Genomic DNA, 13,368 nt, shown 5'->3' with positions numbered 1-13,368 from the left:
TTAAACCACAGTTGAATACACTTTGAAGATCGTAAAATCGTCTTTATGTCTCAATGTGAGTGTGATCAGTCATGTGATGGACACGTGACCAGTCCAGGGCGCACCCGGCCTTTCATTTGCAGCCTCCAGGTGACCCCGACTGGGATAAGAGGATATAAATGACGGATAGACCGATTATTTAACCTCGGAGGTAAACAAGAAGCGTGTAACCATCATGATCAAAATCCCAAATTGGCTGAATTAGTCGGTATATTTGCACACAGTCGTATACATTCCCCCCCACCTTCCTTGCGTCCTTTGGGTTTTTTCCGAGCGCTCTGTAAGTTTGCGAGCAGTGTGCGAGGAATTTAAATGCCGGCGTTCTCATTCTATCAAACGGTTGAGCAGTTAAAAACATCCAGCGCGAGCGTGCGCGGCAGCCAGCGAGGGCGCTTTTATCACAGCCGCCGCGGACTCCAGATGTCCGCACGCTGTTGCCGCGTGGATCAGGCGCCGCTCATTTGCATAATCGCATTCAAATTGCTTGATAAACTCGGCGCGGATTTGTTGCGCTTCTTCTTCTGTGTAAATGACTATTTGACTGTCTGGTTGAGGTAAAGGAGGAGGACGAGAGTTAATGGTGGAAGTGGGTATGCACAAGTGAAATCATATATGTGCAATAGTACCATCAGACTAGATCTGAATTCAAACCAACATCAAAATGTAGTAGAATGCAATTCAAATTTCAAAGGCTGCAATTTGGGGGAAAAAAGTACAATGTGCTTCATTTTAGTCAGTCAGTGTCATGTTTCGGTTCTGGGATTTTGTCTGTTATGGGTGTTCTTATTTTTGTCTGTGGTTGGTGTTTTTGTCATGTGTTCCTGGTTTCTTCCCTTGTCTCAATATGTTTAACCACGTCTTCCCTTCCCCAGGTGTGTCTCATTAGTGTTGGTGTATTTAGTCTGTTGCGTTTGTCCAGTCGGTGTGGGTGCATTGTCGATGTTACGTGTGGAAGTTTGTGTGTCTCGTCTTGTCACAGCCAAGTACTTCATCACAGCCAAGTCCTCGTCACAGCCAAGTCATCGTCACAGCCAAGTCTTCGTCACAGCTATGTCGTCCTCGTCACAGCCAAGTAGCCATTGTCACAGCCACAGCCAAGTCCTCGTCACAGCCAAGTCTTCGTCACAGCTATGTCGTCCTCGTCCCGGCCAAGTCGTCCTCGTCACAGCCAAGTATCCATTGTTACAGCCACAGCCAAGTCTTCGTCACAGCCAAGTCTTCATCACAGCTATGTCGTCCTCGTCCCGGCCAAGTCGTCTTCGTCACAGCCAAGTAGCCATTGTTACAGCCACAGCCAAGTCCTCGTCACAGCCAAGTCTTCGTCACAGCTATGTCGTCCTCGTCACAGCCAAGTAGCCATTGTCACAGCCAAGTCCTCGTCACAGCCAAGTCTTCGTCACAGCTATGTCGTCCTCGTCACAGCCAAGTAGCCATTGCCACAGCCACAGCCAAGTCATCGTCACAGCCAAGTCTTCGTCACAGCCAAGTCTTCGTCACAGCTATGTCGTCCTCGTCCCGGCCAAGTCGTCCTCGTCACAGCCAAGTAGCCATTGTCACAGCCACAGCCAAGTCATCGTAAAAGCCAAGTCTTCGTCACAGCAATGTCGTCCTCGTCACAGCCAAGTAGCCATTGTCACAGCCAAGTAGCCATTGTTACAGCCACAGCCAAGTCCTCGTCACAGCCAAGTCTTCGTCACAGCCAAGTCTTCGTCACAGCTATGTCGTCCTCGTCACAGCCAAGTAGCCATTGTCACAGCCAAGTCTTCGTCACAGCCAAGTCTTCGTCACAGCTATGTCGTCCTCGTCCCGGCCAAGTCATCCTCGTCACAGCCAAGTAGCCATTGTCACAGCCACAGCCAAGTCATCGTAAAAGCCAAGTCTTCGTCACAGCTATGTCATCCTCGTCACAGCCAAGTAGCCATTGTCACAGCCACAGCCAAGTGATCGTCACAGCCAAGTCTTCGTCACAGCTATGTCGTCCTCCTCCCAGCCAAGTCGTCCTCATCACAGCCAAGTCGTCCTCGTCACAGCCAAGTAGCCATTGTCACAGTCACAGCCAAGTCTTTGTCACAGCTATGTCGTCCTCCTCCCAGCCAAGTCGTCCTCATCACAGCCAAGTCGTCCTCATCACAGCCAAGTCGTCCTCGTCACAACTAAGTAGCCGTTGTCACAGCCACAGCCAAGCCATTGCCCCAGCCATAGTCATAGCCACTCCACAGCAAGTCAAGTCAAGGCAAATCAGGTCACGTTGCGCTCGTTCCAGTCATGGTTACCAGTCTAGTCATGTCCTGTCCAGTCATGGCGACCAGTCCAGTCACGTCCTGTCCAGTCATGGCGACCAGTCCAGTCAAGTCCGATCAAGTCATGGTTGTCTGCTCACCTTTTTCCCTCTGTTTTCATTAAAGTACCCCACACCTTATTCTCCTGCATTTGGGTTCGCCATCCCTCAATCACTCACACGTCACATGACAGTCAGTAGGCTTTAGTTTTCATATTTACAATATATTTGATTTGTGACATAGTGTTTAGATTCCTAGAGTGAGTCAAAGCTGTGTTAGTGTGTTAGTGCATACATAGTACGCACTTATAGTACACTTTTGTACTGCATGCCAATGAGCAAAGTACAAGTTTAGTAATACATGTGTAATTAATGTGTAATAACAAGTCATTGGTGATGTTGCGGTTGCATCGCAGCTGTAGTGTGATACGCTTGTCAAGTTGCATCATTGGTAATCGGAGGATCGAAAGCGGTTTCATCAGTCCCTGCACACCTGTGCGTGTGTGTTTGTGTGTGTGTGCGGGGGGATGGCGGCTTGTCTGATTATGCTCGGTCCCGTCTGATGCGTTGTTTTCCGACAGCTGTTTTTAGCTGGCTGAAAGCCCACCACCCCCGTGCCCCCACGCGTGTTCACACTCCCGGAATCCCTGCATTTGCGAGCGGCCCGTTGCAATGTAATCCACGACACATCCTTCCTAATGGACTGCTCCCGTCCCTGAGTTAAAAAGCTACAGAGGAGCCGCTTAATGGCGCACGGACCGAAAATAAATCGGCAGCATACGTTAGGAACAAACAACTCACCTTGGCAATCACGTTTCAAGTTAATTGAAGGTTGCCGACCTGCGTGAACCCGCATTCATCACACTGGGACAGAAAGTCAAGTGTGCACACGGAACAGCCAAAGTAATTAAAGTACAATTATAGTGCAGAAACTTAGCGGTGTGTTTAAGCCAGGCTAGTTTAGATCAGCCGCAATGTCTTCTAGCACTTTCACAGGACTTTTATTGAGTTTGGTGGGTTGAATAGTTTGTCTTTTTGCACTGTGGCCAATGCGGCCACTGGAACTCACTTACGGGAATACGGAGACCTTCCTCTCCTCCAATCAAAGTCAGCAGAGGCCTGACTTTTGGATGTCTCAAGAATATCAAGTAGCCCCTGACCCATTAAAATTACACAGACACCAAAAGTATGTACTGTACATGTTGAGATTAGAGGTGTCAAAATGAGTGCGTTAATTGAAGTTAATTTAATTTTGAGTTGATTTAAAGGCACTTTTTTTTTTTTTTACGTGTGATTAATGCAGCAGACATGTCCACTTCAAAATTGAGCAGTAATAAATGTAATAATAATGCATACATTTGTGATTGGGTTCGAGTTGTATTTTAAAATTTGAAAAATGTCACAAGTTACTTCATGTTAAAGATTAGAAAACTCCTAAAATGAGAAGAGCTGTCACCAATGTCTTACAAAAACAACTATGCCATCTAGTGGCAGAAAAATTACCTCAACACAAATCAATATTACACTCATTTTTTACTGTACAGTACATCTTAGTAATATTAACTACATTTGAAGAATTATTATAAAATTACCGTATCAATGACTAAAAGATGCAGCCATATTTGTATTAGTTTAACATTTTTTTTTCCACTTTTACGTTAACAAGAGTATGAAAGCTTAGAAAAAATACTTTACTGTACATTTAGAACAGATGTAAAATTTGCGATTAATCGTATAACTATTGAAGTCATGCGATTAATTACGATGATCAAATTCAGATGCTAAAAAGTGTTGCGTGCTACCATGAGACGTGGCGGCCTTCTGGAGGGTGGCCGTCCCCTGGCTGAGCCTCTTCTTGGCCTCCAGGACCGGGTTCTCAAACTGGGTTTTCTGGTTGATGTGGCTGCAAAACAAACAAGGGAGTACTTACCGATGTACATAAAAAGGTGCGCATACAATATACAGTATAGTGTATATAATGTATACGTGCCCAGCACGCCGCGTCGCTTTGCTGCCGTCAATTATGCATGCGCCCTCGCCGTAAACGAAGCCGACGGCACCGGTTATTATTAATCCGCACATTAATAACACAGCGCACGTACAGCAAAGGCCGGCTGGCCTCCTTCTGTAATGGCATTCAGCCATTTAATATTGTAGGAAATGAACTCCCCCCCCCCCCCCCCTCGCTAAGCGGCCGCTGGTGGAAAAACAAGCTAAATTGCCTGTTGGCCTCCCTGGCAGGGCAAAGCAAAAGCCGTTGTTCCAAGGCGAGCTGTTGTCAAGCTGAAGCTCTCCATCTAGCTCGCGTCCACTCTGCTTGCCCAAACAACATCTCAGCGCTGTCACGGCGACCTCGTAGGATTCCGCCCACAGGCTGACCAAGAAAATGCCGAGTGCTCTCCCTTTTTTATTTTTATTTTTTATTTTTTTAATCACCCCACCTAATGTGGAAAAATCCCTCTGCCACAAAGCCTGCGGAGGCCACACTGAATTTGCGCTCAAAAAGCGGGGGACTTCTGATCATCTGCTCTTCCTTGCGGGCTTTTTACATTAGGCGGTGTCATGTTTATTTTCAGTCTTGTTTACTCCCTGTCATGTTTAGCTTCTGTTTTCCTTGTGTTTTCCCCTTGTCTTGTCATTTCCTGTTTTATTGTGAAAAGTCTGACTCCTCTCGTTTCAGGTCACTTGCCCTTCCTTGTTTGGTGTCTTTGTCAACCCTGATCCCTGATTGTGTCCACCTTTCCCCATTACCCTCATGTGTCATCCAATCAGTGCCCTCAGCCAGGTGTGTCTTGTTATGTCATTAGTGTTGGTGTATTTAGTCGGTTGTCTCCCCCCTGTCTGTGTCGGTTCATTGTTGCCACTGTCGTAAGTCATTCGCCACGTCACGCTGACCTTCTGATCAGGATCCATGTCATGCTGTTAGGTTTGCCTAAGTTGTTTTGCCAGGTTTAGCTTCATGTTTTGTTAGTTCCGTTTATTTTGCACTTTGAAGTTAGCTTTTTGATTAGAAATTAAAACCTCTTTTTTGGACTGCACCTCTGCCTTCCCGCATCTGGGTCCTAAAGCCCCCACTCTACTGACTACTGTGGGAGGGATGCAAGCGGACGCGTGCTGGATTGCTAATGTTTGTTTTTTAAACATTAACATCCCGTGACATGCAAACGTCACGTGTGCGCTCTACACGGAAATGACATCGCTTGCTTGGTTTGATGGTGATTAGTGGTAGTGTCGGTACATTAGTGGAGTGAGGGTGAAAATGTATACATTCAAGTATGGTATGTGTAAATAACTACACTTATAAATTGTTATAAATCATTAAAAATAATAATAATAAAATATTTTTCTTTGCTTTGACGGGGTGGAGAAACTCATGTGTGCAAGCTGCAAAAGAACTTAAAATTAGTATTAATATTTTTATAATAATAATAATAATAATATTTTTTTTACAACTATGCCAATTTTGTGTAATTGTGGAGTGTAAAAATTGATTGCATCGATTGTTGCACTGCCTTACATTTATTTATGTACGCAGTTTAAAAAAAAAAAATCAGTTATTCTTTTGTGTACCACTAGAGGGAGCACACCTACCTCTAGCGCAGCGGTTCTCAACCTTTTCTCAGTGGCGTAGTACCTACCCCCTGTAAAATACTTTTTTTTTTCAGCCAAGTACCCGCTAACCAGCGCAAAGCATTTCTAATTGAGATAAACAACAACCTTCAAACTATTTGTATTTATGTGGTCTCTTAACTATTTGGAAATAAAAGGATAAACTGTAACTAAAAAGAAGAAAGAAATACATAATTAATTATAAATAAAGATTTGTGCACATACACATTATTATCAACATCAAGTGTCATCTTGAGGAATCATAGCAAAGCTGTGTTCTCAAAAAGAGATAATTAACTAAATTTCAAATAAAGTTTTTGAGTGATTGGCAGGTGATTCTAGGCGGCATATGACAAGTTGAGTCGAACCATTCTGGTATGGGAGAGAGTTTTTAGGACACTGAAATTGAATAGCCTGCTGAATAAAAAAAAAGAATCCGAAACATTTACATATACTTTAAAAATATATATTTTTCCCCCCTGGAGTGTCTTCACGTACCCCCATTTGAGAACCACTGCTCTAGTGGTAGGTACACGCATTACACTTTGATAATCGCTGGATTTATTGTAATAGTTCATGAGTTGCACATTTGCCTAATACATGTGCACTAGTAAAGATGAATCTTATTTCATATGAAAACTGCAATAGTAGACATGTGAATGTGTAACATTACATATTGTAACAACATGTTATTACACATTAATTACACATGTAACGCATGGGCAGTTGAATCATAATATTACAATAGAAAGGAGGCTACCGCTAGAAGCATTTTTTTTTTTAGCCGGTATATATTGATGCATGGACGGCCGTGCGTGGCTAATGTACGCTACTACGCCACGTGGTATGCGCTCACTTTTGAAATTGGGTTTGCGTGCATCTGCAAGGAGGCGACGCGTCAAAGCGCGCCGTTTGCCAGCGAGCCCGCCGGCGTGCTGGGGAAAAAAAGGCATGAATCAATAAGACTTACTCCACGTAGTACGTGCCGTACTGCGGGTCGTCAATTTCCTCCCAGCCGTAAGGTAACTCTGCAGAAAGAGAGAGAGGGGGGGGGGGGGGAGAAGCAGCGTGTTTAAAAGACAAGCATCATCAGGGTCTCATGTTGTTTGACTTGGAAGCAGCCCGGGATCATTTAGAGAACATTTCGAGCAAGCGGGCTCGGATGCAAAGCCCCTGATGAACACATGAGGCAGAAGGAGGGAACAAAGAGAGAGAGAGAGAGAAAGAAGCTCTTCATGCAAGAGGAAGCTTTTCAGAGAGCTCCACTTCCTTCTGCCTGCTGAAATAATCCATTAAAAAAAATAAAATAACAGGCTGGGAGAGTCCCACTGGTTGGGTTGAAGCTCGGGGTGCACTTAAGTCCTCTATTAGTATCCTGAGATGGGCGTGTGTGTGTGTGCCACATATGAAATTCATCAAAGTGAGCTCATGTATTTGTTTGTGTAGGGCAGCACGTGAAAAAAACAATCCTGGAAAAACTGGGGAAAATCAAAAATATGAAAATATAATGAAATAAACCCATCAAACTGCTAATATGTAGAACTGCAGTTGTAATAATACGATTCACCACTAGATGGCAGACATCACCCAGTTGAGCCTACCGAAATGATACTAACTTTTTTCGTGAGTTGATTTTTGAAACATTTCCAAAATGAGTTCTTGCACTTAAAGTTAGTTTGCTGTTCAGCAGTTTTGCGCCATCCTGGAATGGTAACGTTTACGCAAGAGAGTCCTTTGCACTGGGGAATTAAAACAAAAGCTTAAGAAAGCTGCAAATGACTAATGTCTAAATTAGCATTAGCTAACAGCGTTTGCTTCTGTTTAGCGACGCATACTTGCTGACGACACACACCTCCGTCCTCGCACTTCTCGGGGGGCTTCGCCTTCTTGGCCAAGCGGGGGTCCAACCACGTGGTCGTCTTGGTGTTGTGACTGCGGAGCACAAAGAGCAGACAAAAGTGAGTAAACCCCTCACGTTTTTTTTGCAAATATTTAATTCTGTCTTTTCATGGGACAATAATGAAGAAAGGAGACTTTGACATAGTGAAAAGTCGTCAATGTGCAGCTAACAGTGAAAATGTATTGTACCCTCAACTCAAAATACAGCCAGTAATAGCTAAACCCCTGGCAACAAAAGTGAGCTAACCTCTAAGTGAAAATGTCCAGACACATTTAATAATTTTACTAACTCAGTGTTATGTGACTCATGTTACAGTGTCTCAGGTGTGAATAGGGAGCGAATGTGTTAATTTTTTTAAATTAAAAATCATTCCCACCTCTGGACAATCGATCAATAACCACCAAGCGAAGAACTGTCGGCGACAACTCACTCGATGAAGTAGACCATGCCGGTCTCGGTGTAAGCCATCTCCCAGTTGAGCGGAAGCGGCTCCAGGCTGTCGTCGCGAGGAAGCGAGCTCCACGTGCGGAAGTCCATGGAACTGCTGGACTGGGCGTAGCTGGGCACGGCTCGCCGCCAGTCGGCCTTGTGCTCTGCGTGGCGCCAAGCACAAATCAGGAAATGATCAGAAGAAGGAAAAACGTTCGCCCGGAAGCGTCCCTTACGAGGAGGAAGGGCCCACGCGCTTCATTGTACACATGCGTGTGCTGGCGCATGTTTGCCCGCTCAAGGGCTGATTTGCATTTGCATGTGCACACACGGTTAGTGCTTATACCTATACGTATGTGGGGGGTGGGGGTGGGGGGGGTGCAAAGACAGATACAGAACTTCACAAACCAAAATGGCCATTTGAGCCTGCAAGACTCCCTCAATATGCTAATATTGCCTCCATTTGTTGACAGACTACATCTATTTAATGAGAAATTATTCACCAATAAACAAAAGTGGTGCATTAAAAGCCCTCCTCATTCACTCTGTACTTTTTACCTTCAGATGCTGTTATAAAAGGATCACCCTCGTCTTTTCATGTGGCACACACAACAGACATGTTGCAAAAAAAAATGGCCTGTAAAAGGATTAGGAGAGTGAGGCCAATTATTTGATTTTCTTCTGTGGTTTTGAGATCTAAAGATTAACAGTTCAGATTTTATTTCCAGACATGGACAAACAACAAGCGGTATTTTAAAACGGAAATGAAGACGGCACATTGGTTTTCATGTTGGTTACACTGCTGACCAGGGACGCCGTCAAGTCCATCTTTATTGAGTCCAAGTCAGACAGAGGCCAAGTCAAGTCAAAGTCCACAAGGTCTGAGTCCAAGTAAGTTTTGAGTCACAGAGGTCCGAATCGAAGTCAAGTCACGAAAGTCTGAGTCAAGTCAGAGTGCACAAGCTTTGAGTCAATTCAAAGTAACAAAAGTCGGAGTCAACAAGGTCTGAGTCCAAGTCAGGTTCGAGTCACAGAGGTCCGAATCCAAGTCAAGTCCAAGTCACAAAAGTCTGAGTCCAAGTCAAGTCAGAGCGCACAAAGTCCGAGTCCAAGTCAAGTCAAAGTCCACAAGGTTTGAGTCCAAGTAAGTTTTGAGTCACAGAGGTCCGAATCGAAGTCAAGTCACGAAAGTCTGAGTCAAGTCAGAGTGCACAAGCTTTGAGTCAATTCAAAGTAACAAAAGTCGGAGTCAACAAGGTCTGAGTCCAAGTCAGGTTCGAGTCACAGAGGTCCGAATCCAAGTCAAGTCAAAGTCACAAAAGTCTGAGTTCAAGTCAAGTCAGAGCGCACAAAGTCCGAGTCCAAGTCAAGTCAAAGTCCACAAGGTTTGAGTCCAAGTAAGTTTTGAGTCACAGAGGTCCGAATCGAAGTCAAGTCACGAAAGTCTGAGTCAAGTCAGAGTGCACAAGCTTTGAGTCAATTCAAAGTAACAAAAGTCGGAGTCAACAAGGTCTGAGTCCAAGTCAGGTTCGAGTCACAGAGGTCCGAATCCAAGTCAAGTCAAAGTCACAAAAGTCTGAGTTCAAGTCAAGTCAGAGCGCACAAAGTCAGAGTCCAAGTCAAGTCAAAGTCACAAAAGTCTGAGTTCAAGTCAAGTCAGAGTGCACAAACTTTGAGTCAATTCAAAGTAACAAAAGTCGGAGTCAAGTCGGAGTCACCAAGGTCTGAGTCCAAGTCAGGTTCGAGTCACAGAGGTCCGAATCTAAGTCAAGTCCAAGTCACAAAAGTCTGAGTCCAAGTCAAGTCAGAGCGCACAAAGTCCGAGTCCAAGTCAAGTCAAAGTCCACAAGGTTTGAGTCCAAGTAAGTTTTGAGTCACAGAGGTCCGAATCGAAGTCAAGTCACGAAAGTCTGAGTCAAGTCAGAGTGCACAAGCTTTGAGTCAATTCAAAGTAACAAAAGTCGGAGTCAAGTCGGAGTCACCAAGGTCTGAGTCCAAGTCAGGTTCGAGTCACAGAGGTCCGAATCTAAGTCAAGTCCAAGTCACAAAAGTCTGAGTCCAAGTCAAGTCAGAGCGCACAAAGTCCGAGTCCAAGTCAAGTCAAAGTCCACAAGGTTTGAGTCCAAGTAAGTTTTGAGTCACAGAGGTCCGAATCGAAGTCAAGTCACGAAAGTCTGAGTCAAGTCAGAGTGCACAAGCTTTGAGTCAATTCAAAGTAACAAAAGTCGGAGTCAACAAGGTCTGAGTCCAAGTCAGGTTCGAGTCACAGAGGTCCGAATCCAAGTCAAGTCAAAGTCACAAAAGTCTGAGTTCAAGTCAAGTCAGAGCGCACAAAGTCAGAGTCCAAGTCAAGTCAAAGTCACAAAAGTCTGAGTTCAAGTCAAGTCAGAGTGCACAAACTTTGAGTCAATTCAAAGTAACAAAAGTCGGAGTCAAGTCGGAGTCAACAAGGTCTGAGTCCAAGTCAGGTTCGAGTCACAGAGGTCCGAATCCAAGTCAAGTCAAAGTCACAAAAGTCTGAGTTCAAGTCAAGTCAGAGCGCACAAAGTCAGAGTCCAAGTCAAGTCAAAGTTACAAAAGTCTGAGTTCAAGTCAAGTCAGAGTGCACAAACTTTGAGTCAATTCAAAGTAACAAAAGTCTGAGTCAAGTCGGAGTCAACTAGGTCTGAGTCCAAGTCAGGTTTGAGTCACAGAGGTCCGAATCCAAGTCAAGTCAAAGTCACAAAAGTCTGAGTTCAAGTCAAGTCAGAGCGCACAAAGTCAGAGCGCACAAAGTCAGAGTCCAAGTCAAGTCAAAGTTACAAAAGTCTGAGGTCAAGTCAAGTCAGAGTGCACAAACTTTGAGTCAATTCAAAGTAACAAAAGTCTTAGTCAAGTCAGAGCGCACAAAGTCTGAGTCCAAGTCAGGTTCGAGTCACAAAGGTCCGAATCTAAGTCAAGTCCAAGTCACAAAAGTCTGAGTCCAAGTCAAGTCAGAGCGCACAAAGCCGAGTCAAGTCAAAGGTCAGTCTTGGCCCAACAATCCCGTTTGGTGCAGACAAGTAACCGACCAATTGTAACCGCCGCGGAGCAAGGCCGAGTGCAGCCTGTTGATTGGCTGACGATTGCGCAAGCAGACTATTTACAGAGCAGACACAGTTATCATATTCCAGCCTCCGAAGCCAGATCATCGTGTACCAATGTGAACAGAACTGCTTCAGGGGCCCACACCGAGAGAGGTCACAGCCTCGCTGTGACCTCAAGTGCCCTGCCAGACTTAACAGAAGGACCACGGAAGGGTTGGGGGAGGAGGGGCTGGTCAGACGCTTACATGTCAAGAGTTGAGAGACTTAACGCTCATATTTTCCATGAACCTCTTTCTCAATCCGACCATAACTCTGCCCATCTATGGCCGCCCTGAGAGCAACGGGACACCAATTGAAGCAGAGCCGTCGTTCGCTGGCCATAAAAAGCGCGTCAGGGCGGGCGCAGTTCTCTTTTGTTTTGTGTGTGTGTGTATTTAGGGTCAAATATGAGCAAGCTGTTGGATAAACACTGTGGATTTGTGTGGATTCTCGGTGCAGCTGAGTAAGCAGCAGCGTGAGCCCGCGCTGTTAGAACAAGGTAAAAAAAATAAATAGAAAGGACAAAATCGGCTTAATTTTTTCCTCTCTCCCTCCATTTGAATCTGAATTCTATCACTCTAACTGCCAGGGTGTCGTGCTCAATATGTGACAATTTTCACAGTGCGAACGGCTGTCGCAAGTATCAAGAAGCATCACATTCAAATTAATATAAAAAGGTGCGCCTTTTCGAAAGGCACCTCTGCAAAGGTTGAACACTAGGCGCTTATGTTAATGTGCGTTTACATCAAACATACTTTATATTTGCATAAAAGGCTACAAGTATTAAACGATGAACGGCATACAGTATAACTGAACAGGTCAACCTCCAACTTACGGTGCTTCAAAGTACTTTTAGGACTTGAAGTGGACTCATTTAGTCCAGAGAGGAACACAATTTCATGTTCGAGTGCCACTAATGTGCTCGTGTTAGCATAATTGCTACATCAAGTATATTTTAGCTCTATTTATTTGAAAGTGCCCCTACTGTTTTGTATTCGCATGATGTGTGTGCTAAGTAGCATTTAAATGGACAAGAGCACACCACAACCAAAAAGCCCTTTATTGGATTTTGACAAAATCATGCTTTTTATTTATTTATTTATTTTTTTAAATATTAATGCTATGATGACCATGTAAAACTATAAGGTCTTGCAGGCTTGCGGTATGTACCTCCCCCAAGGCTGAACTGTTAACAAAAGTGGTGGAAAAGTCGATGGTGTGCTGCTTTTGATTTATTTGATTGCTATACTGTAGCCTATATGCTGCATTCAAACTTGGGAAATCTGAAAATGTCCGAACACCGAATAAGAAAAATGCGCTGTACAGTGTCCCAACTCTTTGACCAACCATTAATTTACGCCATGAAGCGATCTTAAATGTAATTAAATTGAACTCATTGTATTGTATCAATAAACATCCGAATCAAAATTTGGACCGGCATTAGCTGCGGAGTCAGACGTTAGCGCAATATGCTAACTATAGCCAAGATGTCAGTGTCAACACTACCAAAAAAAAAAAAAATGAAACAAAAGAAGTTTGTTTTTCTACGCCTGTGTAATATGATGAATAAAATAACTGTGTAACAGTCACACACAAACAAATGAAGAAGAATAGACCTTTTACCACAACTACTCAATAAGTTTCTCTAATATTAGTAATTTTTCACAGAGAATAAATATAATTATATGCCCGTGTTGTTATCTATCTACATGCGTTTCATCATTTGTAATGAAATATCAGTTGCTTAAAGGGTTGTAAAACCGCGGCTTGAAGCTAACCGCTAGCATACATATTGAATGTTAGCAAGCTAGCAGGGGCAGCCCTGTTTGGTTGTTTGGAAATTAATTGACTGTGTTTTCTGGTAAGTTTGACAGTAAACTTCTACTGGGAGTGGTATTAAACCTTGAAGCCTCTTTTTGATAAAAAAAAAAATCACTATTTGCCAAACTGCTAATGTAAAGTGAGTTGAACTGACCTTGTTGCCACCATACAGCGCTCACATTGTATCG

General features: G+C 44.0%; 1 protein-coding gene across 3 annotated transcripts in view; it reads right to left on the bottom strand.

Annotated features, from left to right (window-relative positions):
* Positions 1-13,368, bottom strand: part of magi3b (membrane associated guanylate kinase, WW and PDZ domain containing 3b) — a 143,617-nt gene that overhangs the window by 21,308 nt on the left and 108,941 nt on the right. For all 3 annotated transcript variants that reach the window (XM_077572867.1, XM_077572868.1, XM_077572869.1), the window contains exons 5-8: positions 8,257-8,419; positions 7,779-7,858; positions 6,897-6,954; positions 4,120-4,220 (exon numbers count right to left, since the gene is read on the bottom strand). In XM_077572867.1, coding sequence (XP_077428993.1) covers positions 4,120-4,220; positions 6,897-6,954; positions 7,779-7,858; positions 8,257-8,419 — 402 coding nt within the window. The remainder of the gene's footprint in view (positions 1-4,119; positions 4,221-6,896; positions 6,955-7,778; positions 7,859-8,256; positions 8,420-13,368) is intronic.

This window comes from Vanacampus margaritifer, chromosome 8 (genome assembly GCF_051991255.1).
Source record: "Vanacampus margaritifer isolate UIUO_Vmar chromosome 8, RoL_Vmar_1.0, whole genome shotgun sequence".
NCBI classification, from domain to species: domain Eukaryota; kingdom Metazoa; phylum Chordata; class Actinopteri; order Syngnathiformes; family Syngnathidae; genus Vanacampus; species Vanacampus margaritifer.
Note: the sequence above shows the minus strand (reverse complement) of the source record. Positions and strands in the feature narration are given on the sequence as shown.